A 25402-nucleotide genomic window follows, 5' to 3' on the forward strand; every position below is an offset into this window, starting at 1 on the left:
ATCCAGCCCACTGATCCCAGGTACAGTAGGCACAAGGTGTTAGAGCAGCCTTGTTAGCTCTGGGTTACTTTAATGAATCGCTTGTATACTGCAGTGGAGCACTGCAGTGTCACCTGGGATGGCATAAAGGTTTTGATCCGCCTCACTGACACCTGCCTCTAGTTTGTGCCTGATTTGTCTCGTCTGGATCTGCCAGCAGCACACTGCCAGGATAGAGCACAGATCAAGTACAACTCAGACGCAAAACCCAGATATGCTCCAAAGGAACGCCAGGGCTTGTTTTAACTTGAATACATTATTTTCTGGTTTTAGGCGATTATTCTTAATATTAGAGAATCAATCAGGTTATACATTAGGGTTATGTAGTATAAAAAGCCAAACTGTGCAATAGACTGAAGTATGTTTGTCCCATTTGCAGTTCAGAAATGATCAGTTTACAGAGTATAGTAAACAAGGCTTCTGTCATCTCATTAAGCATTATAGGAGGCAGAGATGCTATGGGAACAGGGCAAATCCACCCTGTGATACAGTGTGAGTTGTGCTATGCAGGGATCAGTGGAGTTCAGCACCACGGACAGAGCACCATCAGTGCAAGCCGGCCCTGAACAGCCGTGTGCGCACGTCATCACAAGTGATGCTGAGCAAGGTCTTTGTGACATGCTTGATGACAGCATCGCAGCTGAAGAAAGTTGGCAGCATTGTTAGTCTGATAAGTTTGTGGATGTTTCTAATGTTCCTTTCTTCAAATTTGATCGGTGTCCACTCAGAAGAAGGGCAGAGTATCATCTACTCTGCTTCATCTGCTTTCAACATTTCAAAGACAACCCTTTCTTTTTTCCCCACCCAGGTCCAGTGGAGATCAGAGAAGAGGGATTGGAGGCCCAGATAAACAGACTGGCCGAGCTGATTGGGAGATTGGAGAGCAAGGTAGGAAACCAGCTAGGCGAGGCAGCGTTTTCATGCACTTTTTTCATACCTGAAAAACACAGAACTGACTCCCCTGTGCAGTATTCATTACCAGCGCTTCATCTTAACAGGGAATAGCCAAGGCTTTAAAAACATTTTAAAAAATGTGACACATTACTTGCGGGTCCCATTTCATTTTGTCCTGCAGATTATGTAGTGCAGTTGATACAACTTTAACTGGTTGAAATAACCATATAATTACCAGTATGTGTTGCAAATCAATTGGTTACACTGTGTTGCGATTGTTTTCCACTCCTATTAAATACAAATCCATTGCTGAAATAACCCATCACTGACTGTGAGAGAGAGAGAGAGAGAGAGAGAGAGAGAGAGGGAGAGAGAGAGAGAGCTGTCACTGACACGCTGGGCTTGCCAGCACTGGCCCTCACTCCACACCTTCAATAAACACCACAAACAGAGCAAAACAAATGATTCAAACTGGGGGTAATTATTCTGCCAGGGTTCACTGCAGGACAATGCCATTACAGTGCTGTTTGTATTGGGAATGGCTTCTGGTAAGCCAGTCATTTAAACCCCTTGCTTATTACTGTTTTGCCTCGGCTGGGGCTGTCAGACTAATTATTGGAGCTTGACATCTAATTGCGGTGGAGTCTGCAGCAATTTCTTCAGCCTGATTTGATGCCCCTCCGACTCCCATCTTCACAAGCGCTGAAGATCACCAAATGGAGTGTCATTGTTAGTGCAATTTCTTCCAATAATAATAGCAACCCTGTCGTAGACCATACAAGTTGTAGCTGTAGATATCTGCTAATTAAAGAAATAGAAATATAAAATGAGGAATGCCAGTATAGTGCTGGGAACTGCATTTCTAAAAGCATCTGTGTTTTGTGCATTGTGATATGAAAGGAGTTGTGACGGAGCTCAGCCTGGTTCTTATTGAGAAGATTGTATTGTAAACGGACACGCAAGCTAATAGTCAGGCATTGCTGTACCTGGGGCGTATGTTGGTGTGAGTGGAGCATGGAGACTGAACTTCCCTTTGCCCCCCTGCAGAGGGCAGATTAAACCAAGGGTCTCCAACCCTGGTCCTGGAGAGCTACAGGGTCTTCTAGTTTTCATTTCAACCAAGCTCTCTGTTACTTAATTGAACCAATCATTAGCTTAATTAGTCAAGATTAACATGTGTTCCAGATCTTTAGCCACTGAGGACATAAAGACACCTATAAAACCTGCAGGATTGGGGCTCTCCAGGACCAGAGTTGGAGACTCCTGCCTAGACTGTGCAGCACCTGCATTGTGGATAGAAAGAAGAGTCCTCCTCATCCTGTACTCCACTATTGAAACACCCACTGAGCGAAGTCATTGCGCAGTGGAGTCTGTGCTGTTTACCTGTCAGAATACTTCCTTCCTTCACCAGCTGTTTTTGCGTTTTGCAAATGCATTAACCCTTTCATGCATGACGACCTCATATGGGGACCGATTAAAAAAAAAAAACACATGGAAGACGCCAATGCATGATAGCCTCATCTAAAGCAATGGAAAACATTGAAAAAGCTTTCAATGAAAAATTGAAAACTGTTTCAAAACTGCTTTTTTCAGCCATCATGCATGAAAGGGTTAATATTGCTTCATTTCTTGTGCGTTTGCCTGACTAAGAAAGAGAGAGACGTCAACTGCTAACACAGTCCTGGTTCTGGCCTGTCATCTTTGCATAAAGCCAGCCTGCTGATCCAACAGCTGTTCGTTAGAATTCACATGTTTGTTATGTGACTTGGCTTTGAAAAAAGGCAGCACTCGGACCTTAGAAAAACGCTGCATTATGGTTACGTAACAACAGAACCAATCAGTCAAGGCCAAGCCAACGCGTCTTTAAAAATGCATGACTGTATGGCTGCTGCTTTCATTTTAAAGGAGCGAGACACAGCTGGATAGTGTAGTCTACATTGTCTTATTATCTTGCCTAGTTTCTTTTTTTTATGTTTTACGATTAAATTGTTTTATTGATTTTCTACTTTTTTGCAACAAAAGAACAGGCTATGAATGAAGTATATCGGGTTATTTGTGTACATAACCAGTTGAAAAGATATAGATGTATTTATCTCTGAATGTGGTGGCCCTTTGACAACCCACAAAACAGCCAACAAATTGGAAAGAAAAGCCCACAAAACCAGCTTTAGTCAAGTGATAAAGATACTTTGGGATTATTAAAAGCATCCCTTACAAAAGCATTCCACTTTGATGGTGCTTAAGAACCAATTACCTTATCCTAATATATATATATGCTACAGGCATCAGAAATTTAATAATACTTAACTTTGACTAGTTAAAGCCATAAGCCATTTAAAGGCAACCACCTTTAAAATAGCTGTGCATTGTTTGTATCTCTTGAGCACAGTTCAGCTTCCACCCATAGACATCTGTTCAGTGTATAGTTTGTGGTGCCAAGCTTACACATTCATTGGCATTGACACTTAAACACACATTAACAAGCAAACACAAGCACATGTGTTATACTAACTGGCATTGCAATGTGTTAGGCAACTTGTTACAGTAAATATCTTATAATAGTTTTACATTTTCTTTTTTGATTGTCTTTTATACTGCTGATAAAAGGCACTATATTAAATCAATATAGTTGTTGCACATTTCCGATGCATAGCGAGGGGCAGTCAGGTGATAGAATTGTGCAGAACAGAATGCTGTGCTGTGCTTCAGACCAGCTGGTCTGTCGAGCATGTAGAAACGGACTAACTGCGCTTGGCCCATACATCTTGATAACGTATCTTCAGGACTTACAATTGGGCAATGAATTATTGAATAGCCTGGAGGCATTTCTCTATTACTAGTCATTCTCCAATGTACTGTGCTTTCTCTGCCCCAGAACTGAAGCTGCCAACTGTAAGGATGTCAGATAAATGGGGTGCAGTGCTTAGCAGCTCAGCTGCTATTGTGTTTTTTACCTGCCATCTATAGGTTTTCACCAACCAGGTTACATTTTTGTTGATTTCCTGCAGTTAAAGCTTGTGATAATGCACTCACAGAGAGTAGAAAGCCTGTGCTTTCCTTGCAAGAATCATTTCACAGTATAATGAAGTCAAACATCCACTGCAGTAATGAAAAAAAACCAAAGCAACACACGTTGCACAGAATCATTAGTGTAGCTGTGTACAATCGGTTGGAAAGGACCCCTTTAAACACTGAGGTGTGTCGCTTGTCTCCTGCTCAGCACAGCAGCCCACGCAGTAGATTTGTACTGATCAATCATGATTTCCACGAGTTCCAGTGCTTTTAAAGGTTTGTTATGAAGGTAGCTTCACATTGTATTCGTTATCATTAGAGGTAGCCTGTCCCAGTGCATGTATTTCAACAGCAAGCTGAGGTTGCGCCCAAAAACCTGAAGGTGACTTTAATCCAGGTTCATTCCTGTTAATATACAGTCGATTATACTGAAATGGCCTCACCCACCAGTCAAGGTGGCTCATTAACATCGGGACAATGTTAGCGTTCTAGAGTGTTTTTCAAAAGACCCTTGTAAAAGTATGGCTCCAGTTTTATTTGTAAAGTTTAAAAATGGTTAGCATAAAATAAGCTCTAAAGACAATAATATTGTTCTTTTTTTTTAGAAAGGACTGGTGCAAACTCTTGAGTTGAATTTACTGCAGCCCCCCATCCCCTGCTAGGGATCCTAGACTTTCCAAGAGCGTGACAGTGTTCCGCAGTGCTGAGGCGCGGGGTACTGTACCCTCTGCCCAGCAGATTCTCATGTGTGGTTCTCTGTGGTTCTTGTTGCAGACTGTGTGGCTTGACCTGCACCAGAGGCTGACTGAAACTGACGGCACAGCCTGCGCAGTAAGTAGCATTCCCTTTTGAAGTTTTAAAGAGGTCTCCCGTATGTCCCATCCCAGCAGTGTTTTAAAAGCAAGCTCCCACCTTGATTTCATCACTGTTAAGTGCATGTACAGCAGCGTAGACAGTCTCCCTTTCCCACCCTGTGGAATACATTAAAGCAATTCCAGACTCGGGTTTCGAGAATCCTAAATTGATTTAGGCTTGGCATTAGGCTTGAAGAATGAAAACAAATTGAATCATGCTTTAGATATCCGTATTGCTTTTGCCCTTGTCAGCTTTTGCATTCTCTCATGTACACCTCAAATGAAATTACACTAGCAGCTTACCTGACAGCCTGCAACTGATTGGCGTGTGGATGTGTTCTCTTATTTATTTAGTTTATTTTGAATTTGGGATGGATTTCGCAATCAGGGAGGGGATTGACAGCAGGTTGAAAGCTCTGCTAATCCACAGAACTGGCAGAGCACAGACCATGCCAACCCCCCCACCCCATTTTGCATCAAGGTCACAAAAACTTTTTTGGAAAAAGAAACTACTTTTTATTGAACTAACATAACATGTTTCAAGACCACATTGGGGTTTGAAAGTGAGTTTGAGAAGAAATCGATTTTAGAATGATAACACAGTTCTGTTCAAAAAGGTGCACATGAGTTCTTGTAGTGTTCCTGCGTACAGCAAAAGAACTGGACTTGCCCTGAGTGAATAATTTCCTACCAATCTGAAGCCTTCGGTTTCAGAACCAATTCTAAATCCACACAGCTGCATGGGTTTGGTAGCAGTTTATTAAATTTCAAATACCAGGCCTTTTACTGGAATACGCTGTGTGTTGGTGTGTCTCCTGCAGTTTCAGTGAGAAAACTGTCAGGTTGGGAATTTGCCTTCATTTCCTAAGACCGTCCAGACACCAGGATGCCTATTCAAAACCAAGACAACCCTGGTCAAACTGGAACAGGCGGGATTGTAGTGCAGGCTGGATAGTCACAAAGCATTGGAAATCAAGAACTCAAGACACTCGTTGTGTTTCAGTATTAGTCCTCATCATGCACAATCAGCCAATAAATCTCTGCTGCAGTGTGTCACCAGTCATACTGGAAGCAGTGACGGACAGCTTGGGGAAGATTTCCTGCCTTGGCTCCTCTTTATCTGACATGCCTGTCCTCAGTGGCTTCTGCAATCACGCTTGCAACGTCTCACCAGCCACAGAGCTGACAGCAGGAGGGCTCGTATTATAAAGAATAACAGATGGCATGTATATTAATATTCTTACTGTACCGGTACTACCTCTAACATCTCGGGTGGAGCCTTTGCACCCCTCCTACCATCCCAGCAGTGTTTTAAAAACAAGCTCCCACCTCCCAAAGTGGACAAATTGAAAGATCTTGGCAGCCTGGCTGCTCGTGCCCACACTCCCGTCCAGGCACATGCTTGCGTGATGCACATTGTTGAGAATGTTTTGCTGTGGTTTTTGAGGGACTCTGATCTCTGCTCCTTCGTAAATCTAGAGTTCAATGTACGTAGAAGACAGCTTAGAGAATATATGTATATTTTTGTATAAATGTTCTTTTGCAGTGTGGATTGCAGGTCTAATTAGGACATCTTCCAGTTGGTTTCAGCGACTGCTGCAGCAGCTAGCGTTATTGTCGGTCTATAGATGATGAAATACCCCAACGCCTTGTCTAAATACTACCTTTCTCACCTCTCTGTGTGGACGATGGTCACTCTTTAAAAGCGTTCTCAGCAAGACCACCACAGGCCTCGGTATGCTCAAAAGACTGCAGGCAGCGAGAGAGAAGGGCGGCCTTTCTCTGTGGGATCATGCTGTGGTTTGTTTGTTTGCTTTTTCTCCCAAGACGTGCAGTTTGTGACTCCCATTGCAATAGCATCCGAAATACAAATCTGGTGGCAATCCACTATAATTACTGTATCTGCTTAAACCCCAGTACATTGCAAACTATATACATGTGTATGGGAGGTACTCGCATTTAAGAACAACACATTGCTTAGCTGTTGATTACTGAGTACTTTTTTTTTTTTCATTTTTTCTTTTGCATCTGGCAGGGAAATTGTACCGAATTCCCTATGTTTTTATTACACGCTCCAGGCGTAAATGTGACTAAAATGAAAATGTGTTTGAACACAACACTCCCTGAGTGCGTCTGTTGAAAGGGAATCTGATTTCATGTCAAAAGCACTGGGGCTCAAAGGTTTATACCATGATCAGTAATTCTAGTATGGAAATGGGGTCTCTTTGAACTAGCAAGAACCCCCCTTCCCAACACTGCTTTTAAAACACACCTTCATTCCCAAAGCAAAGGGCTATTAAATATCGGAAGAGCTGCTTCTCTGTTTACAAACCTGGGCAATCATGTCCGTTTCAGTAATGAGATATCAAAAACGGTTGCATTTATGCAGGGGAAGACGCCTGAGAGTTTTACAATAGGTCTTTGTTCATTTGTAATATCGGTGGTGGAAATCTCTATGCAGAGCAGGAGAAAGTGTGTTGCTGCTTACAAAGGTTACTAATGGTTTCAATTTGTTTTTATGGCTCCCTCATGCCAACCACTGCATATAAAAACAGATTGAAAAATCAACAAGGTGAATCCATCACACACGCTCCCTCACTGTCCTGGCACACAGCAGCGAGTGCAGGCGGTTCACATACCAGCTGCTCGCTAATGAGTCGTTTAGAACTGGAACAAAAAATAAATTCAATTAAAAAACCAGTTAAAAACAAGAGAACAGGCCCATTATTATTATTATTATTATTATTATTATTATTATTATTATTATTATTATTATTATTATTACAAAACTATAAAATAACAACTTGGTTGCAGTCAGGAACGTTTTAATTCATTGTTCTTGCTAGTTTTATAATGTAAAAAGGATGACTACAACTACACAGAGTGAGAGAAGGGGAAATGATTGTACGCTGTTTTCTGTGTAAATCCTGCAACGCCATTGGTTTCGTATATAAAGCTGTGTTTGCGTCTGAGTGTAAGCAGCCCCATGCTTGACGATGAGTGCAAATAGTCATGGGAGGCTAAGCTGTCTATAAATTTGCATTGCTTTATAAAAGCATGGTCGTTTGTGTTAGTAAAATTGATTGCTGATATTAAAGCCTTGTGGTTTCGGTGGTTTTCAAATAGATTTCACTGAAACAGTCCCACGTGCTGCACAAGCCTGCATGCTTTCCCAGCGTGTGAACACACCCTCCATGGGTGCACCTGCTTGCTCGATTATGCAGTAAAAAAAAAAAAAAAAAAGATGAGTTTTTTAATTAATGTACATGTCGCTCAGGAGGGTGCTGTATGAATGACACTGTTTATTGGGAGAGCTTTATTTAACCGTCCCTGACTGATGGGTTGAAACATTTTCAGATTTCAGATTTTCTTTTTTTATGCAGATGTCAGCAATCAAAAAAGAAAAAGAGGGGGGATGGGTTGAAATGAAAATGAAATGAAAAAGTCTCACTCTCTCGCTCGCTCTCGTTCTAGAAATGAGCTCCGTGCGTTGCCGTTAGAGAGGATGGCAGGTGGGAATGAAGCGTAACTAACCAGTGGAGCAGCACCGCTTTTAGACGGCTCATACATTGTTTGTTTAATGAAATCTTACTTTATTGCGCCGGCATTATTGAAAGGTCGTTGCAGCAATATGTTCACAATCATCGTTGTACAGTAGTATTCACATGCACAGATAGACACACATCATTTGTCAGCATCTTGCAAGATTCTAGATTTCTGCGGTCGTTTGTTTTTAATGTTCTGGGTGATTGCTGTGCGTTAGATGCCATCCCATTGAGAGTTTTTTTTTTTTTTTGGTATGCTGGTGATTTGTTTTAATCATACCAGTGGTGTGTAGTTAATTTGCATTGAGCATAATAATTGAATTAGTGAAGGCTAGTTAACAGCGGAACTGCCCTGTCGCGTTTCCAATGTTCCTCTTGCAGTAATTCTAATGTACTGCTGATCGCTTGTTAAAGGTGCAGGGCTAATTCCCATCACGCACAAAGTGGAGGAGAACTGAACACAGCCAAACTATATATATATATAATTTTTTTTTGAGTTTTTTTTTAAATTTATGACCCTTTGTTGTTGAGCGTTGTACAGTATATATAAAAAAAACACCTTTGCATTCTTGCCATTTCAATGTCAGGGTTGTTTTTGGCAGCCAGTCTGATATAGATGTATTGTGGGGCTGGAGAAACCTTTTAGTGCATTAATTGATTGACTGTGTCTCTGAGAACAGATCATTCCGGAGGGTTGAGCTGGGATTTGTCTGTGTCTGTGTGTGTGTGTGTGTCTGTGTGTGTCTGTGTTTCTTCCTAGGTTTAGTAAATTCCTCCTCATCATCATTTGTGTCTGTGTGTTGGTGTGAGCCAGAATGCTGAAGCATTGCCTGGGATGTGATCAGATTTCTAGCTAGGTGTCGTTTTAAGGGAACTGCTAGAGGAGTTACTATGAACCCTGCATAGGGAAGCATGGCCAAAGAAAAAATAAAGTGTAGTAAAATGTGAAATGATTAGGGAGAATTGCAGTGCTCAGCTTAGGAGCAGTTTAAGAAATGGCAATGAACATTTTCAGAACAAGCTTGCCTACTAAGCGAGAAGCATTAAGACCTAAAGAGAGACCCATCAATCACTGCAGTTATAGAAAACAAAAGTAGCTTGGGGGGGGTGGGGGTTAATGTCAGGATCCATCTGTAATTAGACTGCAGTGCTTCTCTTGTGCTGATTAAAGAACATGAAAGGAACTGATTGAAACACAATGCTGGGTACTGAATCGGGTGCTGATTAGGGAATTAGTGGCCATCACTTTCTTGCTTAAGGCCAGATTGTAAATGAAATGAAATGCAAAGCTACCAATTCAGCAGCAGATAACAGTGTTACAGCAGTGCTGTAATTTTGATTGAATGCAGGTCTCGCGTGAGCACTGCTGGTTCACACCAGACCGCTGCAGCACACGTGTTTTATACTTGAGGACAGTGCATGAGAAAAGGTACATGCTAGCCATGACTGTGTCTCTCTTGGTTTTTTTCCAGTCCTTGTACCTGGTCCGTCAGGAGATGAGCGTATCCCAGAAGCACCTGGGAGAGTTCTGCGAGGCGCTGAAGCAGTACATGAAGAACGTCTCGGCACAGAGGGATTGCTTTCAGTAAGTTCAAGAGCCTCGGTGCACCTGGAGTGTTGGCTCTCTGGATTCTTCAGAGCAAATCAAGATTTCCAAAACTGATCTTAGCCCTTAGCTGCAACCCACCACCCCCTGTAGTCCACCCAGAGTGCTCGTCACCCAGAGTGCTGGCCCTCGGTCGATACCTGTGAAACTGGCAGTGGGAGATGAGTAATGGACGGTACTGTCTGCAGAGTAGGTTGCCTGTTACACTAATGCACCACCCACTGCCAAAGTCATAGACGGCACAAGTGTGGGAACATTGGCCCTGTTGAAATCCATTTAGTTTTCAAGCACACCACCTTATACATGCATGTGTTTTTTTTTTTGTTTGTTTGTTTTTTAGAATATCCTGCCATCTAGTGCTGTCTTTTTAAAAGATCTTGATCAAACTTCTGCTCTTTCACACAGCTTTACTGTGTTTAGAAAACTAGAGACTTGCTTTTAACCCTTTGCTGTGCGAAGCCCTCAGAAGCAGTTAGGTCTCCTTGACGATATACTGTACTGTTCATTCTACAGAGCCTATTGTTAACATGGATTTGAATCTGTGCTGTTTTTAATCTTCGTTTTTCTATCCCCCCCCCCCCCCCCCCCCCAGTGTTACTGCAGTGAGGCTGCCTGATGGAATCACCTTTGTTGTATATGAGTTCTGGGAGGGAGAGGAGGAGTGGAAGAGGTAATGTACATTGTATATACTTATATACAGACAGCATATTGAGTAAGGGTGTGACTATTGCAGTGAGCGCTCATTCCATGATACTTGGATCAGTGGGATTCCCAGTGCAAACAGTGCAAAGGCCATTTCCCTGTGGTGATGGGCACAATCTGGATTAACAGCCAGCACTCCACTTTCACAATTCTTGTATTTAGTTCAGGTTCCGCAGCAGTTATCGACAGCGTTACAGTTATTATCGGCTTCTTGCCATTAGTAAACACTATTGATTTTCTGCCAACAGCCTAGATTTCAAGAGCTTTGATTGCCTACATTAAGTACCCAGGCTTGAACACTGTTGCTATGGCAGCGCTATCAGTGCCTTATGTCAGTGGTCCACTTTCTGTAAGCCATAACTAACGCCACTGGAAGTCTGTTCCATTTGACAGGATTCTATTTTTAATACTGATACTCTGCTTGAGGTCCAGTTTTTAACTGGGACATTGGATTCTCGTTTACCGTGATTGATATTTACAGTATCGCCTAACGAGAGTATCTGCTTTATACTGTCTCACATGAAGGAGCATGAAGTGCATCTTTTAAACACTCCCTTGTGGAGCGCGTGACTTCTTCAGTGAAGGGGAATTGAAGTGGCTGGTGTTTTAAAGTTTTAAATAAGTATGGCTACAGGGTTAGGGTTAGGAGTTGGGATTCGTGCCTGTGTGTGTGCATGTGCTAATGCTCTTCGGCGTCTCTCCCGTCAGGCACCTCCAGAGCTCTCCCTGCAAGGTGTTTCAGCATGTGAAGGTGGACACTCTGACCCAGCCTGAGTCTGTCTCCAGCGTCGCTGTACCAGGTGAGCTGAGCAGCCTGTCCCACACATGGCACCTCCATTCTAAGAGCCCCCCTTCACGAGAGGCTGCTCTGTTTGAACCATTGTCTGTCAGTATCACGCACCTTGCCGATCTGTTTGAAATGCAAAAGCTCCAGGAGCATCCACTCCTCCAGCAGCTATACGTAACCCTGATCTGAATCTTATTCATCCGGACCTATTAAACACTCGACAGTGTGGTTTACTGGCTTATACTGCCATCTGGTGGCAAAAAAAAAAAGATATACCCCTAAATCAGGTGTGGCCAAAGTTGTCCCACTCCTGGTCTTTGTTCGAACCCAGACCCTGAAGTAGTTAATTGTATCATTTTACCTGTTAAACCTGGACTGGATTGGCCCTCTGGGACTGGGATTAGACACCCCTGACCTAAATACAACAGCTATACTTCTGTGCATCATCCTGAACAGTTAACATGTGTATGGATGGTCATATCTGGTGTGTATGGATATTACTCCCTGCTGATGGTGACAGAGTCTTGTTCAGGTTACAGGTGATAAGGATTGATAATTCAGAATTCGATCCAGGCTCCTGATCTGTGTGGTTTGTTTCCCCTCCCCTCCTCAGCTGCGTGGTGCTCCCTGAACCGGGACTGACTCCGTCGCCCGCCCTGACCAGGCCCGTTCCAGACCACCCTTCTCTCCTGTAACTGTTCACTGAATGCTCTTCCCCCACTGCTGAGGACTTACTCGCATCTTTTGTAATGACTTGTTTCCAAGCAGTGTCTGTTAGATACTTAACCGAGCACACCGCAGGGAATGTAGGGTCTGTGAGGGCTTTGTGATTTACTGTTAAAGTGAAGGAAAGCAAGCAACCCAACCGAAACAGAGCGCCTCAGTGGAGACATTCTCTTTGAGTGCTTCTGCATTGCGTGTTTGAGAGCACAGGTACCGTCTTTCACTCTCCTTTCCACCCCCGATTCCTCCCGTCCTTCATGTACGTGCACACATACACTCCCACATACACAGCAATATGATCCAGGTAAAAAAAAAAAACGATTAAAGAACATTTGCTTTCAGGTTTACAAGAGGACAGTCGTGGTGGGAGGGAACACATGCAGTGTTTTAGGTTTCATGTGAGCAAGTCACGTGCAGCAGATCAGACCTGCCATGAAAAGTCTTGAGACAGGCCAAAGCCAGTTCATTTAGGACACCGAGTGAAAACATCATCACCCCTGACCTTGTGGACAGTGTCCGAGCTAACTGGAATCAAAGAGATATCATGTGCTAGGAGCGCAACACAACAGCAACATGTTCTGTAATAATAGATGTCAAGATTTCTTTTTTCCACATGGTGTGTTGCTCATGAATTAAACTGAATACATGCACACACACACACAAACACACACACACACACACACACACATACACACACACACACATATCAGACTGATATCTTTTATTTCAGGACTTTTCGAACAAAATCCCTTGTTCTGCTGTGTAGAAAGAAAAGTAAACATTCTAACATTCCTCATAAAACTGAATACCTGTGCAAAGTAAATTGGTTATGTAACAGTAACGTGATAGGATACCCTATAACGCTGGAATCTACAGCCTCTATACAGCATCCCCGGCCTCTCTTGTTGCTTTCCTTCACTTTATATCAAGTGCATGTGCTCTGGACGTCCAGTCAGTTATTTGCAGTAGAATTTAGCTGTGCTACTTTGTGCATTTCTTATTTGCTTTCTTTTGTATCCTATAAAAAGGACCAAAAAAAAAGAAAAAAACCGTAGTGAAGAATGAATCTGCTTGAATCACTTTTACAGCATTGTTTAAATAAATACTACTTCTTACATGTTTGAGTAAATCTCCCTGTCTCTGAGCATAGGGAGTGCAGGGATGCAGGCAGTATTATATTCAGTCTGATATTAGTTTAATTATTATAGGTAATGTACAGTAAAGTTAATCCAAGATAAAACAATAACAATAATACAAATTATAATAAAGTATTGGAAAAAAACCCACTGTTGTCGCTTCTTTACTAATCCGGTTCACACACTGGTGCTGCTGAGGCATGTTGACACCTAACAGCAGTGCTAGCGTTGCCGGTGTAGGAACGCTTGTTGCTCATGTTGCTTCATCAGTAATAATGAATTAAAAGTGGAGGTAGTACAGTAGTAGGGAGTATGAAAGTTTACTGCATAGTGGAATGGCAAGAGAAACATCCAACTTGTACTGTTTCAGCATTAAAAAACTTTGCATAAAGTCAACCTGCTAGAAGTGGAATTATTTCTGCTGAGCAGCTTCAGATTCCACAGCTAATAGGTTTTGTAAGTTTTGGCATGACACTCTGCAATTGTGCAGTAAGATCCTCAACTTTGTGTGCAGTCTCTGAAAAGGGAAGTTCATCTCATTTACAAGGTTAGCCTGCTAGACTGGTACAAGGAGACAGGTGGTGGTGGGCTAATTCACTATTTGATAACATAGACAATGTTAAACATAGACAATGAAAAAGCAAGTTCTTCCATGGAAGTGAGGTGGCACAGTAGGCTAATTCACTAGTATGCTGTGCTTTCCTCCCTAGAGTACTGGGTTCAAATCCTGGTAACTCCTTCACTTATTTTGAAAGAATTGGTTAAATGAACTTATAATCATGTGCAAAACAAAGATCTCCTGTGGGAGCTGGTGGTGCAGTGGGCTAATCCCACGGCTTTCATTCCCTGAAGATGGTGGTTCAAATCCAGCTCCCGGAGGTAAGTAATGATGTTTGTTGCAAGTAATGATGTTGGTTGTGTTTCCACAGATGGAGCAGGTGGAAGAAGAAGATGATGAAGGGTAGGTAGAAGAGGATAGAAAGGGGGGGGTCTGGCCCCCCCAGCAGGGAGGAGAGTGGAAGGTGGTGGTGTTGCTGCTTGAGAGACTCTGCACTTTTATTAACTTGTGCATTTGATATTTTAGTATTAGATATAAGTGTTATTGAATGCACAAGTTACTAAAAATAGGGTTTAGTCACTTTCTTCTTCTCTCAAGCAGCAACACCACCACCTTTCACTCTCCTCCCTGCTGGGGGGGCCAGACCCCCCCCTTTCTATCCTCTCTTACCTACCCTGCATCCTCTTCCTCCGCCTCCATCTGTGGAAACACAACCAACATTGTTATTTGCAACCAACATCATTACTTACCTCAGATGCTCACCTCCAGGAGCAGGATTTGAACTGCCATCTTCAGGGAGAGAAGGTCATGGGATTAACCCACTGCGCCACCAGCTCCCACAGGAAATTTTTGTGTCGCACATGATTATAAGTTCATTTAACCAATTCTTTCAAAATAAGGGAAGGACTCCGCAGGATTCGAATCCAGTACTCTAGGGAGGAAAGCACAGCATGCTAGTGAATTATCCCCCTGTGCTACCTCACTTCCATGGAAGAACTTGCTTTTTCATTGACTTTAAGGTAAAATTAACCAAATTTTTTAAATTAACAACGAATGAATGGAGTTGAACCCAGTACTCCAAGGAAGCACATTTTAATTGTGAGGTGCAGTCTTTCTGTACCATTGCCATTTAAATGATGACCCATGATATATACTAATATTGCAAACCACACTGCATCAGAAAGGACTTTAACACGCACATGGTACAGATCCAACACAGCAAGACCATTTCACCAAGGGATAACCAGGTACTCAACAGGCCTGGAGTCTAGCCATTTTTTTTCCCAGCAGAATTACCAGTATCCTGATTCTGCAAAAGCATACCATTTCTAATACATTTAAAAAAATAATAATAATAATAATAAAAAATACAAACAAGTTTTTTTTTTTGTTTTTTTTTTTACATTTTACATTTTATTCAAAAAATGTAAAACACTTTAAATAAAACATTAAAAAGATAAAAAAGACACAAGTTAATATTTGTTTAAAAGTTCCATGATGGCGATGGCTGTGCTCTGCCCGAAAATGAAGGCTCCACACAGGAGTGTAATGACACCCCACACTGTCAACCAGAGTCTGGAAAGTAAAGAGAGAGAGAGGGTGAGAGACATGCATTCAGCTCAGTTACCTACAAGAAGACAAAAGACGATCCTCAAATACCCACACTGGTCCAGGTTTTTATTTCAACACAGGTTACAGAATATTATTATAGTTGTGAACACTGAGCTAGAAGCGGGATATCTATCCATTCAATGTCAAAGCTCATTTATAAACTACAAGACATGCTAAATTGTTGTTTAATTAATTTTTGCTCAGCTGAGAACAGTGACGCTGTTTATAGTTCAAGTTTACCTTGTTCTTGGAGAAACCGGCTCAGTTTGCATTGCAAATATCAAACAGAGACCTGCAAGGGGGGGGGGGGGTTAGAAATAAAAAGAAAATAAAAAATTCATTAAAAAACACACGTATAATTTCACCGTGCATTCGCTGCCAGCTCAGATCAAGATGAAGAAGCAGCAGAGCGATGCAATGTGCACAGTCTGTTCTCTCACAGTAACGAATTCCTGGGTCTGTCTAACCGGGGGCCTTAACCCAATAATCTCCGAGCTCGTTATTTTGTCAAGCCAACTACACATTACTTTATTTCAAGAATCAGAAGCACACACCCACTGGATATCATTGAATAGTATCCGTGTTGCTTTGTGTTGGGAGTACGATCTACCCAGCTACCCTAACCCCATGATGTACAAGCCTTGTGTAACATGGTACTATTTCAAAATCTCAACCTCAAAATGCAATATTTATACACAGAAGAACTGGGACAATAAACGTCACCCAAGGCTGTGTCTCTAAGTCAGGATGAAATATAACTGGGTTTCAAACCAAATGGAGCTCTGCTGGGAATAGAAACACAACAGAGCTCCAGGACAGAAGCAAGACTGAAAGTATAGTGAAATAAATCTTGACCTTAAAAATGTATTGTGTTTAACAGGGAAAGCACACAAATGTTACCTATAAATCAGAACTTCATTACAGCAATGCTAAAGAAAAACTCAGCAAATAACCGTAGACAAATGGTACATGTATCCCCAAGCTTCTTTCTTGTACTCCTTCTGTACATATTAGGAGTGTTTAAGGTTATGGAAGTACATGACTGCAGCCTGCAGCAAATAAAAAGAATACATTGACAAGTGCCAGGCAGGGGGTCTGATCTCCTGACCTGGGAAGATGAAGATGAAGAACGCGCTGATCCCCCCGATGACACTGATGACCTCGCTGATGTCCGGCACGAACAGGGCTATGATCAGGGTGACCAGGATCCAGGCCACGGTCAGCGAGATTCGCACCCACTTCTCGTGGGACTGGGTGACCATGCCACGCCGCCGCCGGTCCCTCACCAACAGGTCCTGGATCACAGACCTGCAGAGAGACAGCGGGCAGGGTCAGGGTTAGGGGGAGGGGGAGGGGGGGTACACCCAAACATTCACCTACATGCAGAGAACTGCAGGGATGGGAAAAGAACTGTCCCTGCGCCCAGTCCTGGCTTTCACAACGACCTTGTTGTCACTGAAAGGTGTCTGCAATCTGATACCTCACCAGTAATACGTCTCGCTGAGTCTGCTGGTCTTTAAACAAAACCAGCAGGAAGGTAAGACAGCAATGTGAGGTCACTGCTTACTTTAACCAGTTGAGTGCAGATTCAGCATGGGCCCAACTGCTTTATTTGCAAGCCCCCCGGATCACTTTTCTACAACGAATCTGCTGTGACGTGCCAGTCTCTCTTTCATGAGAAACACACCCAAGCAATCGAGTGACCAACCTGCCGAGCAGCAGGATGATTGGGTAGATGGTGATGATGGACAAAGCAAAGAGCACCCTGGCAACAATGATGACTACATCGTTTCCAGGATATGACATCAGGATGTCAGCAGCGACACCCTCCCCAAACGTTAAAAAGCCAAAAATGCCTGAAATGGAAAGAGAGAGGGGGCTTAGTGACTTACAATACAGGGATTATAATTAAAAAGGTCATGTTGTCATGTTGGGGTACAGATGGAGAAGAAGCTCCCATCTGAGACACCCTGTAAAACTTACATTTGCAGCCGTTTGACTACTGTAGTTCCTACTGCTGTTTCCTATACTTACTTAACACAGACGCAGTGGTCTACTAACCAGTGAGGGAATAAATAAGCAGGCAGAACAACATGGAGATGATGGAGATGAGAACCCAGTGTGTGATCCTTTTATTTTGCATGCTGCTGTAGATGGCAATGCAGGCCTCGTGGCACTAAAACAAAACGCAGGAAAAATCATTCAGTTTTTTAATAAAATGTCACCGTTTTTTCTTTTATATATAAATTATTTTGAAAGCACTGGGTAAGGGAACAATGAACATTTTTTACGTAACTTTACCCCCCAAAAAATGTCACCACCCAGCTAAAGGTGCTCACACAAGCATTGCAGAACAAATATAAATATGTCCAGTGCCTTACTGCAGAAGTAGTTTTGCTTCATTATAAAAGCTGTGTGTTTTATACTCTTTAAAAGTGCCAAAGAAATGTTTTTGTATGAAGTTTAGGAAGTGTTGCGGAGCTCTGAATGACAGGGGCAAAGCTTCCTGCTTGATAAAGAGAGCGAGACTATAGTGAAACGCCTCTGCTGTGCAAAGCAACAGCCAGCTGTGCTCCCTTTCAAAGAGGTTTGTGAGAACTAGACATCTAACAGATGGGCTGTAAAAAAAATTAAAATGTAAATGTAATTTACAATGCCACTATAAATAATTCCACTTCCAAACACATTTTTCATAACTCTGTAAATCACAAGTTCCAATTTCACGTTGCTTCATTATTTCAAGGGGAATGAACACAGCCTTCAGTCCGTAACTCAACTGTTTTGACATTTACGTAATTCTCCTTTTACTTTTCCCTTCGTTCACCTGGATCGACTCTCTCTTTTATAAAAGCTTTTAATCTCACCGACAGGAGACAGAATCCGTAACAGCAGTGTGTCACACAGAAGCACCAACACGTAAGCCAGAATGATGGCTTTTCCTTACCTGAAACCCGAAGCATATAGTGGGGATGACACTGAACATGGCTGCCCAGGAAGAAATGCTGAAAGGCCAGAGAACAACACAGCGTTAGACATAGAGCTGCACACACAACTAAATTTTTTATCTTCATTTTCTTCAGTACAAGGTGTTTGAACCACCAGAAGCACTCATTAAAGACTGCAGTGAACTGCGATGTACAGTATAGTATAAACTTCATACACAAAACTATACCCAGCTGAAGTTGGTTATTATAATAAAGGCATAACTTTAATAATAAGAAACATTTAATAGTACTGAAAAGAATCTGAAATTTAGAGGGGAAGTCTTTATCAAAATACAGCACAAAAGTCACATATAATATTTGTTAGTGTCAGGATTACATTGTATTTTTTTTTTGTTTGTTTTTGTTTTTTTAATTTAGTCGTCGCCAATTATTTTATCCCGGTTTTCAGCCCAATTTAGCATGCCCAATTATTATCTGTATCCTCGGCTCACCGTTCGCAACCCCCCCGCCGACTCGGGAAACGGAGGCTGGAACACGCGTCCTCCGAAACGTGCTCCTGCCAAGCCGTCATTTTTCGCACTACAGATCCACAGCAATGCCACCAGACCTATAGTGCCGGAGGACAACACAGATCTGGCGGCTCCACTGCAGAGCCACAGGCGCCCTATCGGCCACAGGGGTCGCTGATGCGCAGTGAGCCGTGGATTCCCCTGCCAACCTAAGCCCTCTCTACCCGGGCAGCGCTCAGCCAATTGTGCGCCGCCCCCTAGGAACTCCCGGTCACGGTCGGCTGTGACATAGCCTGGATTCGAACCTGCGATCTCCAGGCTATAGGGCACATCCCGCACTCCGCACGGAGCGCCTTTGCTGGATGCGCCACTCGGGAGCCCCCCAGGTTTACATTGTTGACGACACAAGCCTTTTCTACTTGATTTAGTTTCTATAAGTTTGTACACGGTGGTGGTACACTAATGTTGTGAATAGCACTGACATCCACCATGCTGCAAACGTGCCTGCCGATGAAAGGAACACATTTTCAACATTTAAACAGTTTAGTTTATAGTTTACGACATGACCCTTAAATTTAAAGATATAACAAAAACACATGAACGGCTGCACAGCCAGTACAGTCCACTCACCCGCTGGTAGGAGGAGGGTGATAAACCACAATGTGATTCTTCATCAGGTAATACTTAATGATGATCACCACTGTCAAGTATGTCGCTGCCAAGGTACCTAGAATACTTCAGAAGAGAGGTCTCCATTACTAACAACACGTTCACGAGTGCTGCATCCCATCAAACCCTTCTCATGAGAGGACCATGTCTAAAACGTGGCTTTGCATTACTGAGATACTGCGCCAAGGCATTCACACTGCCCCCTGAGATTCATTCATCCTCCATTCGAACAGAGGGCCCAGAATGCCAGATTCTGTTTCATTTCCTAAACTTTAACATATTGGAAACACTGTGGCCAATCAGGAGATGCCATTCCTGAGGAGTCCACCAATAGAATGCAGTTATTTTTTGATGATGCACTGAAAACTGACACTGACTATAATATCCACGGCACAGGCTGGGACCCCAGCTTACCTGGTGTATTTCTGGAAGCCGATCTCCTTGGGGATGGACAGAGGCAGGATGACCAGAACGCACAGAGTGGACAGAGCGACGTGCTGGTCTGTGTACCAGTGGTACGGCACTGTGGTCTCGGGGGACTGCGTGGTATTCAGGTACAGAGAGTCGCACACTGAAAGGGAGGAACGAGAGCCTGGGTCAGCAGCACTGTCCAATAGGAGTGTAAAGATTCATTGTGCATCGATGAATCGTGATACTTTCTTTACATGATATATCGTATCAGCAGAACAGAGGTCTGTATCGTTTGCATCATGACACAAGACCTAAAGCACAACAGAGCTCATTGTAGCTCACCAAATGGTTCTCGAAGGAAGAATAAGTGTGTTTTATAGTTGCTATGGATACATATCATTTAATTCTTTTAAGAAAATGGTCCATCCTTAAAATGACCATTTGATCTTATTATGCATTATAAAAAGTAGCCAATCAGGACTCCCATGTATCGTGACACATCCTGTATCGTGACCTGCATATCGCGATACGTATGGCGTCGTGACTTGTGTGTCGTTACACCCCGACTCCCCAGTGTTGGATTTCACAAACTACACCCGGAGATCGGCAGTGACTGTGCCGAGGTCTTACGCTTTGCCAGCTGGTCCTCCACCACCACCAGGAAGGCCACGGAGATCATGAAGAGGTTGAAGACGAAGCAGACTTCGCACAGCTTCCCGATGGCCGAGCCGCAGATCTCCCGCACCACGTCCTGGTACGTCGAGCGGTTGCTGATGGAGGAGGCATAGCCCAGGATCACCAGTCCGCTGATGAGGAAAACCAGGGAGACCTGCAGGACGAGAAGCACCGCTTGAGCCCTCAGCTACTCCACCGCTTTACCCCTTCTGTGGCAGAAGGACCATGAAAAACCTCCTAGATGAGACTAAGGCATCAACCCCTTCCCACACCCCCCAAAGCTTGTAAAAGTACTTAACACAGCGCCCCAGCAATTCATATCTGTGATGCCTAACAAACATCCTAGTTACTGTATTGAGCTTTTCTATGATTGTGATGAAATGTTCTTGCTACATGCTAGAATTGCTTAACCACTACTATAATGCAACCATACTGTATGCTGCCAAACCCAAATACAATGCAACCCCACCTCTCCACAAGAGAAAAGTTTATTGAAGCAATACAAGTTGTATTATTTAGTAGTGTTTAAAACAATATCCACACTCCCTCCCCATTTTGTTCATAGTGCTCCGTATAATATTTCAGGTTCTGTACTGTAGTCATGGCAGTAATATGAGCTATGGGTTAGTTACAGAAGCTGCACATTTACAATGACCACTGAATCAGCACTCCTAACTGAGCAATCATTGGGTTCATATGAGGAGCCATGAGGGGCTCTCCACTGCAGCACATTCGACGGGTCCGTGTCAAATAGAGTTTCCATTAAATAATGTCACACATACAGTTAGTGAAGTTGTTGCTACTTCAAACAACAACTCATGTTGGGTGAGTGTCAAAAACTTGGCTAACATGCAGCATACTTTTAGCAGTTCATTGAGATAGCTTTGGAAGTCATCTTCCTTCTCATTGGAATCAGCAGTATATGTCATGTATATGGTACAGTATACTGACCTATATATGGGTATGCACATCATAACTGTACATACATATATAACTGTATCCAATACAGAAACCCCACTCTCAAACAAAATCTGGGCAACTTGTAGTGGCTGACCATCCAAATGCCTTTACTAACTCAACAACATCAGCATGTTCACTTTTCTATTGGTAGGTTGTTGCTTTATCCAAATGCAGGTGGGTCATTCCACGCCAACTCAACCAGAAAAGGGACATTTCGTTGCCGTCCATCTCAGATTTTCCTAGAAAAATTCACCTGGCGGTTTTCTGAGATGCTGAGTTCAGAAATGATAGCCATTGTTTTTTTTTAAACTGTCCCCTTCAACCTGTGACCTTGCAAAGGTCAACCTAAAGTGAGAAAGGGACCTTGACCAGAAAAATCACCCTGGGTGCAATTTAGATGCTACCATCATGTGTAGCACCTTGTTCTACTTGTATTGAATAGAGCTTTTCAGAAAAAATACTAGGAGCACCCTACTCACTTCTGGCAAATTGCGAGACGAGGGGTAACGGACAGGTTTTATTCAAACTTCAGCCTAACCCTTTACCTTGTAGGGGATGCGGGTCCTAAAATGTAAGTATTGCTGTAAGACCCTTAGGGACCAAGCTTCCAAATTCTGTGAAAAACATTTGGTTTCAAGTCCCACCACTGGTCATTAAACCCCCTTGAAATTTGAATTTTTGCTAAAGTTTCATCCATAATAACTTGCGGGGGGGGGGGACTCTAAAAAACCACCCAAAGATATGTTTGGATGTTCATTCTCCTAGTGGGATTGAAATCGTATTAGCTATACAACAGATTGCTCACAGAAAATCTTGCAATTTAGTAGAATTATATCAGAATGTAATCATGCTTGACTGCTTCCAAAAAAGAACCAAGAGGACACAAGAAGCTCAGGCTTCACAGGATTTAGGAGACAACTGCACGGATCAGCAAATAGCTAATTAACCCACCCCCCTCACCCCCCCCACCCCCCTTCATTAGCACGTCTATGTGAGACAGACAGCTCTGTATTTGCACCACACTGAGTAAATTCAACAGGCAGTGACCATTTGAAAGTAAAACACAGACTGAATATTTATACCACAAATCTATTCATTCACACAGTGGCTCTGCTGAAATGTGTTGATTTTACACAATGTTTCAGTAGGGCTGGACTGCATGGACCCCACCCACCTCTCCAGGGATATCTAAAGAACACACCAGCAAATTCAGCGAAGCTGGGGGGTATTTTGTTCTACTCTGAGTAGAAGTCACAGACAACTACTAATTTAGGACCTGCATCAAGGCTGGCTGAGGTGCCGACCCAGTCATCTTCCACATTTTCCAGCAGAAGACTGAAGCATGCATTCCCCAGCTAAACCAACACATGCAAACCAGGCTTAACGTCACCGAGATCCATCTTTTCACAGGTAGGCCAGTTTATAAAACACACACAAAACACAAAACATTAAATGCAGCAAAACGGGTGTCATCAACCAGCAGCACAGTCTGGAGCTGAAGCTTCAGGATTTGTTAATGCCAGCGTATGGCGTTAGTTACAGTGAAGCCTCGGTAGAGGCATACAGATACCCTCTGTACTGCAGATGGCTCGTTATTTTTACGGCACCTGCTGCCTTAGTATATTACAAATCTCACTGTGTATGAACAGTTTGCAGTGCAACTTGAGTAATCTATAGAGGGGGTACTCTCACAGGAAACAGCACTGCTAGTTACTATTGATTGGGGGCGTTCAATTCTGTTTAACTTCCTAATAAATGTTTAAACAAACATTCAATATTCAAAACTATTCTGTAAAAAAAAAAGTAAATTTAAAAAAGCTAAGCAGTTGATGTGATCAACCGATCCCCTGTTAGATTTTTTTTTTGTTTGTTTAGCATTTTACAGCACTGGGGAAATCAACCCTTACTGCGTCACCCATTATCCTGGGATTAAGTTAAGAGGTTTATGTAATCAATGGAAGCCCCAGCCCCAGTTTTGTGCTCCTCATCAGGCTTTGCCTGCCAACCCGATGGATTAAAACTGCAACAAGTGTGCTTCCATTACAGACCAACCTGTGAATACTACTCCCAACAATACCTGGCACAGTGCACAGTGCTGCACAGTTCAACAAAGAACACAAATACACATGCACAGCCTGCACTAAGATGCATGAAAACTGAACAAGATTTTATACTAGTGCATTTGAGGTGAAATCTTTAACAAGGTCATTGTGAGATCATTTCAACACACTTAAGAAAAATATCCCTCCAGATTTATAAACAGCGCCACGTGGAGTGCACTGAGCCAGGTGGAACGCCGCTGCGGAGTGCGCGTGCTGCTGTAGCTACCTGCACAACACCTGTACATTCTGCATAGCGAGCGTTTGGATAATAAAAATAAATTAAAAACATATATACTTACGTAATAACAGTTGAAGAACATCTTTACATTTAAAATGTATTCAATAAAATAAATATAAATGGTGAATAAAATGTTTTACTTTTCTTTCAGTCAGTTAATGTAAGGCAATTAGCCGACCGTGAACAAGACGCAGTTTATACTGCTAAATATATATGCGCAGTTCAACCTAAAAAAAAAATGTTACTGAGAATAATGTAATGGCATTTATTTTTTTACAGTTAAGTGCTTATGATTATTTAGTTGGTAAATGGATTGCACGAATGCGTGTAAAATAATGAATTAATCCGCAGTATGTTTGGTTCCATGCTTTCTCAATTTCTGCCCATTTTGGACACAATACTCACCAGTTCTACCCAAAGAGCGGTGTTCACGCCTCCCGCCTTGTTGAAAGCCCACGGAAAATTAAGAAGTCCAGCGCCCAGAGCTGACTTCAACATGATGAAAACCGCTCCGAAAGAAGACAGCCCAGAGTCTGCGGGCTTGGACAGCAAGCTGATGCTCTCCCTCGCAAGCTCCTCCATCCTGCTGGCGCTGGTGCCAATGGTCAAAGGTGAGGTTTTATTTATCCAAGAAACAAATTCTACACCATGAAAAAAAAAAAGTTGATGGAGGGGTGCCAAACTTCCCCCCCTCTCTGTCACCTGATTGGACGTGCTTCTTCAATCACAAGTGTAAAATATATTAACCGTGTACAGTTTAAACAGACTGGTGCGAAACCTGTTAAGGGGGCGACAACATTGTTCCAACAGGTCTTCCAAAATTAAGTTTGTGGAGCCGGTGCAACACACACGACTATATTATTATATAATCTAAAAACACGTGTGCTGGTGTTTTCCGCTCAAATCTATACCGCAGTGTTCTCATAGTACTTAACCCGTAACTACTATATATGCACGCGGGTTCTATGGACCCAGAGCACTTGTCAAATTTCCACTGCTACTAAATAAACTTTTTTTGGTGGATAGTAGTTACGGGTTAAATACATTTAAGTGAGGTTGTAGTAAACTGAAAACACTAGCTGGATTTCACTTTGAGTATGACACTCATTCAATGAGAAGCTTAAATATTGCCTACTATTTTGTTTAAAGCTTAGTAGCGTCAATGGAAATATAATTACCGGTGTATCTCATTGGTTGCTGGGTAATGTTTATTCTATTGATTAGTTCCTTGGTTCATTACGATTCTCATCAAAAGTGTGATGTATTCACAGGCACCAGTGCAGCCTATATTGTTTATTATTTTACATCACGCTAATTTGTGATTAGAGGAAACAGAGAGTCAGTTTAGACAGCTAGTTTGTCTTTGAATAAAAGTGCCTCCACCAGCAACAAAATCAAAGCAATGATCTTCAAGTAAAGTCACAA

General features: G+C 42.6%; 2 protein-coding genes across 3 annotated transcripts in view; one reads left to right on the forward strand and one right to left on the reverse strand.

The window, feature by feature from the left end:
- LOC117424371 (N-terminal EF-hand calcium-binding protein 2-like) overlaps positions 1-12484 on the forward strand; it is a 64131-nt gene extending 51647 nt beyond the window's left edge. The window contains exons 8-13 of one of the 2 annotated variants that reach the window (XM_034928348.2): positions 848-927; positions 4720-4776; positions 9817-9929; positions 10543-10620; positions 11361-11452; positions 12053-12484. In XM_034928348.2, coding sequence (XP_034784239.2) covers positions 848-927; positions 4720-4776; positions 9817-9929; positions 10543-10620; positions 11361-11452; positions 12053-12081 — 449 coding nt within the window. In that variant the 3' untranslated portion in view covers positions 12082-12484. The remainder of the gene's footprint in view (positions 1-847; positions 928-4719; positions 4777-9816; positions 9930-10542; positions 10621-11360; positions 11453-12052) is intronic. The other variant, XM_034928349.2, reaches the window with a different exon arrangement.
- A 2786-nt stretch (positions 12485-15270) lies between these two features.
- LOC117424105 (putative sodium-coupled neutral amino acid transporter 8) lies at positions 15271-24607 on the reverse strand. Its single transcript, XM_034040193.3, has 10 exons — positions 24383-24607; positions 20633-20831; positions 20006-20162; positions 19553-19657; positions 18413-18470; positions 17530-17644; positions 17177-17324; positions 16577-16776; positions 15709-15760; positions 15271-15432 (listed from the first exon to the last, which is right to left on the reverse strand). Exons 1-10 carry the CDS (start codon positions 24557-24559, stop codon positions 15330-15332), a joined length of 1314 nt encoding a protein of 437 aa, XP_033896084.1. The 5' UTR covers positions 24560-24607; the 3' UTR covers positions 15271-15329.
- Between the last annotated feature and the right edge of the window lie 795 nt (positions 24608-25402).

Source organism: Acipenser ruthenus, chromosome 19, assembly GCF_902713425.1.
Source record: "Acipenser ruthenus chromosome 19, fAciRut3.2 maternal haplotype, whole genome shotgun sequence".
Lineage (NCBI taxonomy): Eukaryota > Metazoa > Chordata > Actinopteri > Acipenseriformes > Acipenseridae > Acipenser > Acipenser ruthenus.

Excerpts from the sequence above, each read along its gene's own strand:
- LOC117424105 (XM_034040193.3), bottom strand. The coding sequence starts at position 24,559 with ATGGAGGAGCTTGCGAGGGAGAGCATCAGCTTGCTGTCCAAGCCCGCA. Across the intron at positions 20,832-24,382 it reads CCGCTCTTTGGGTAGAACTG|GTCTCCCTGGTTTTCCTCAT; the intron begins GTGAGTATTGTG and ends CTCGTCCTGCAG. Across the intron at positions 17,645-18,412 it reads CTATATGCTTCGGGTTTCAG|TGCCACGAGGCCTGCATTGC; the intron begins GTAAGGAAAAGC and ends GTTTTGTTTTAG.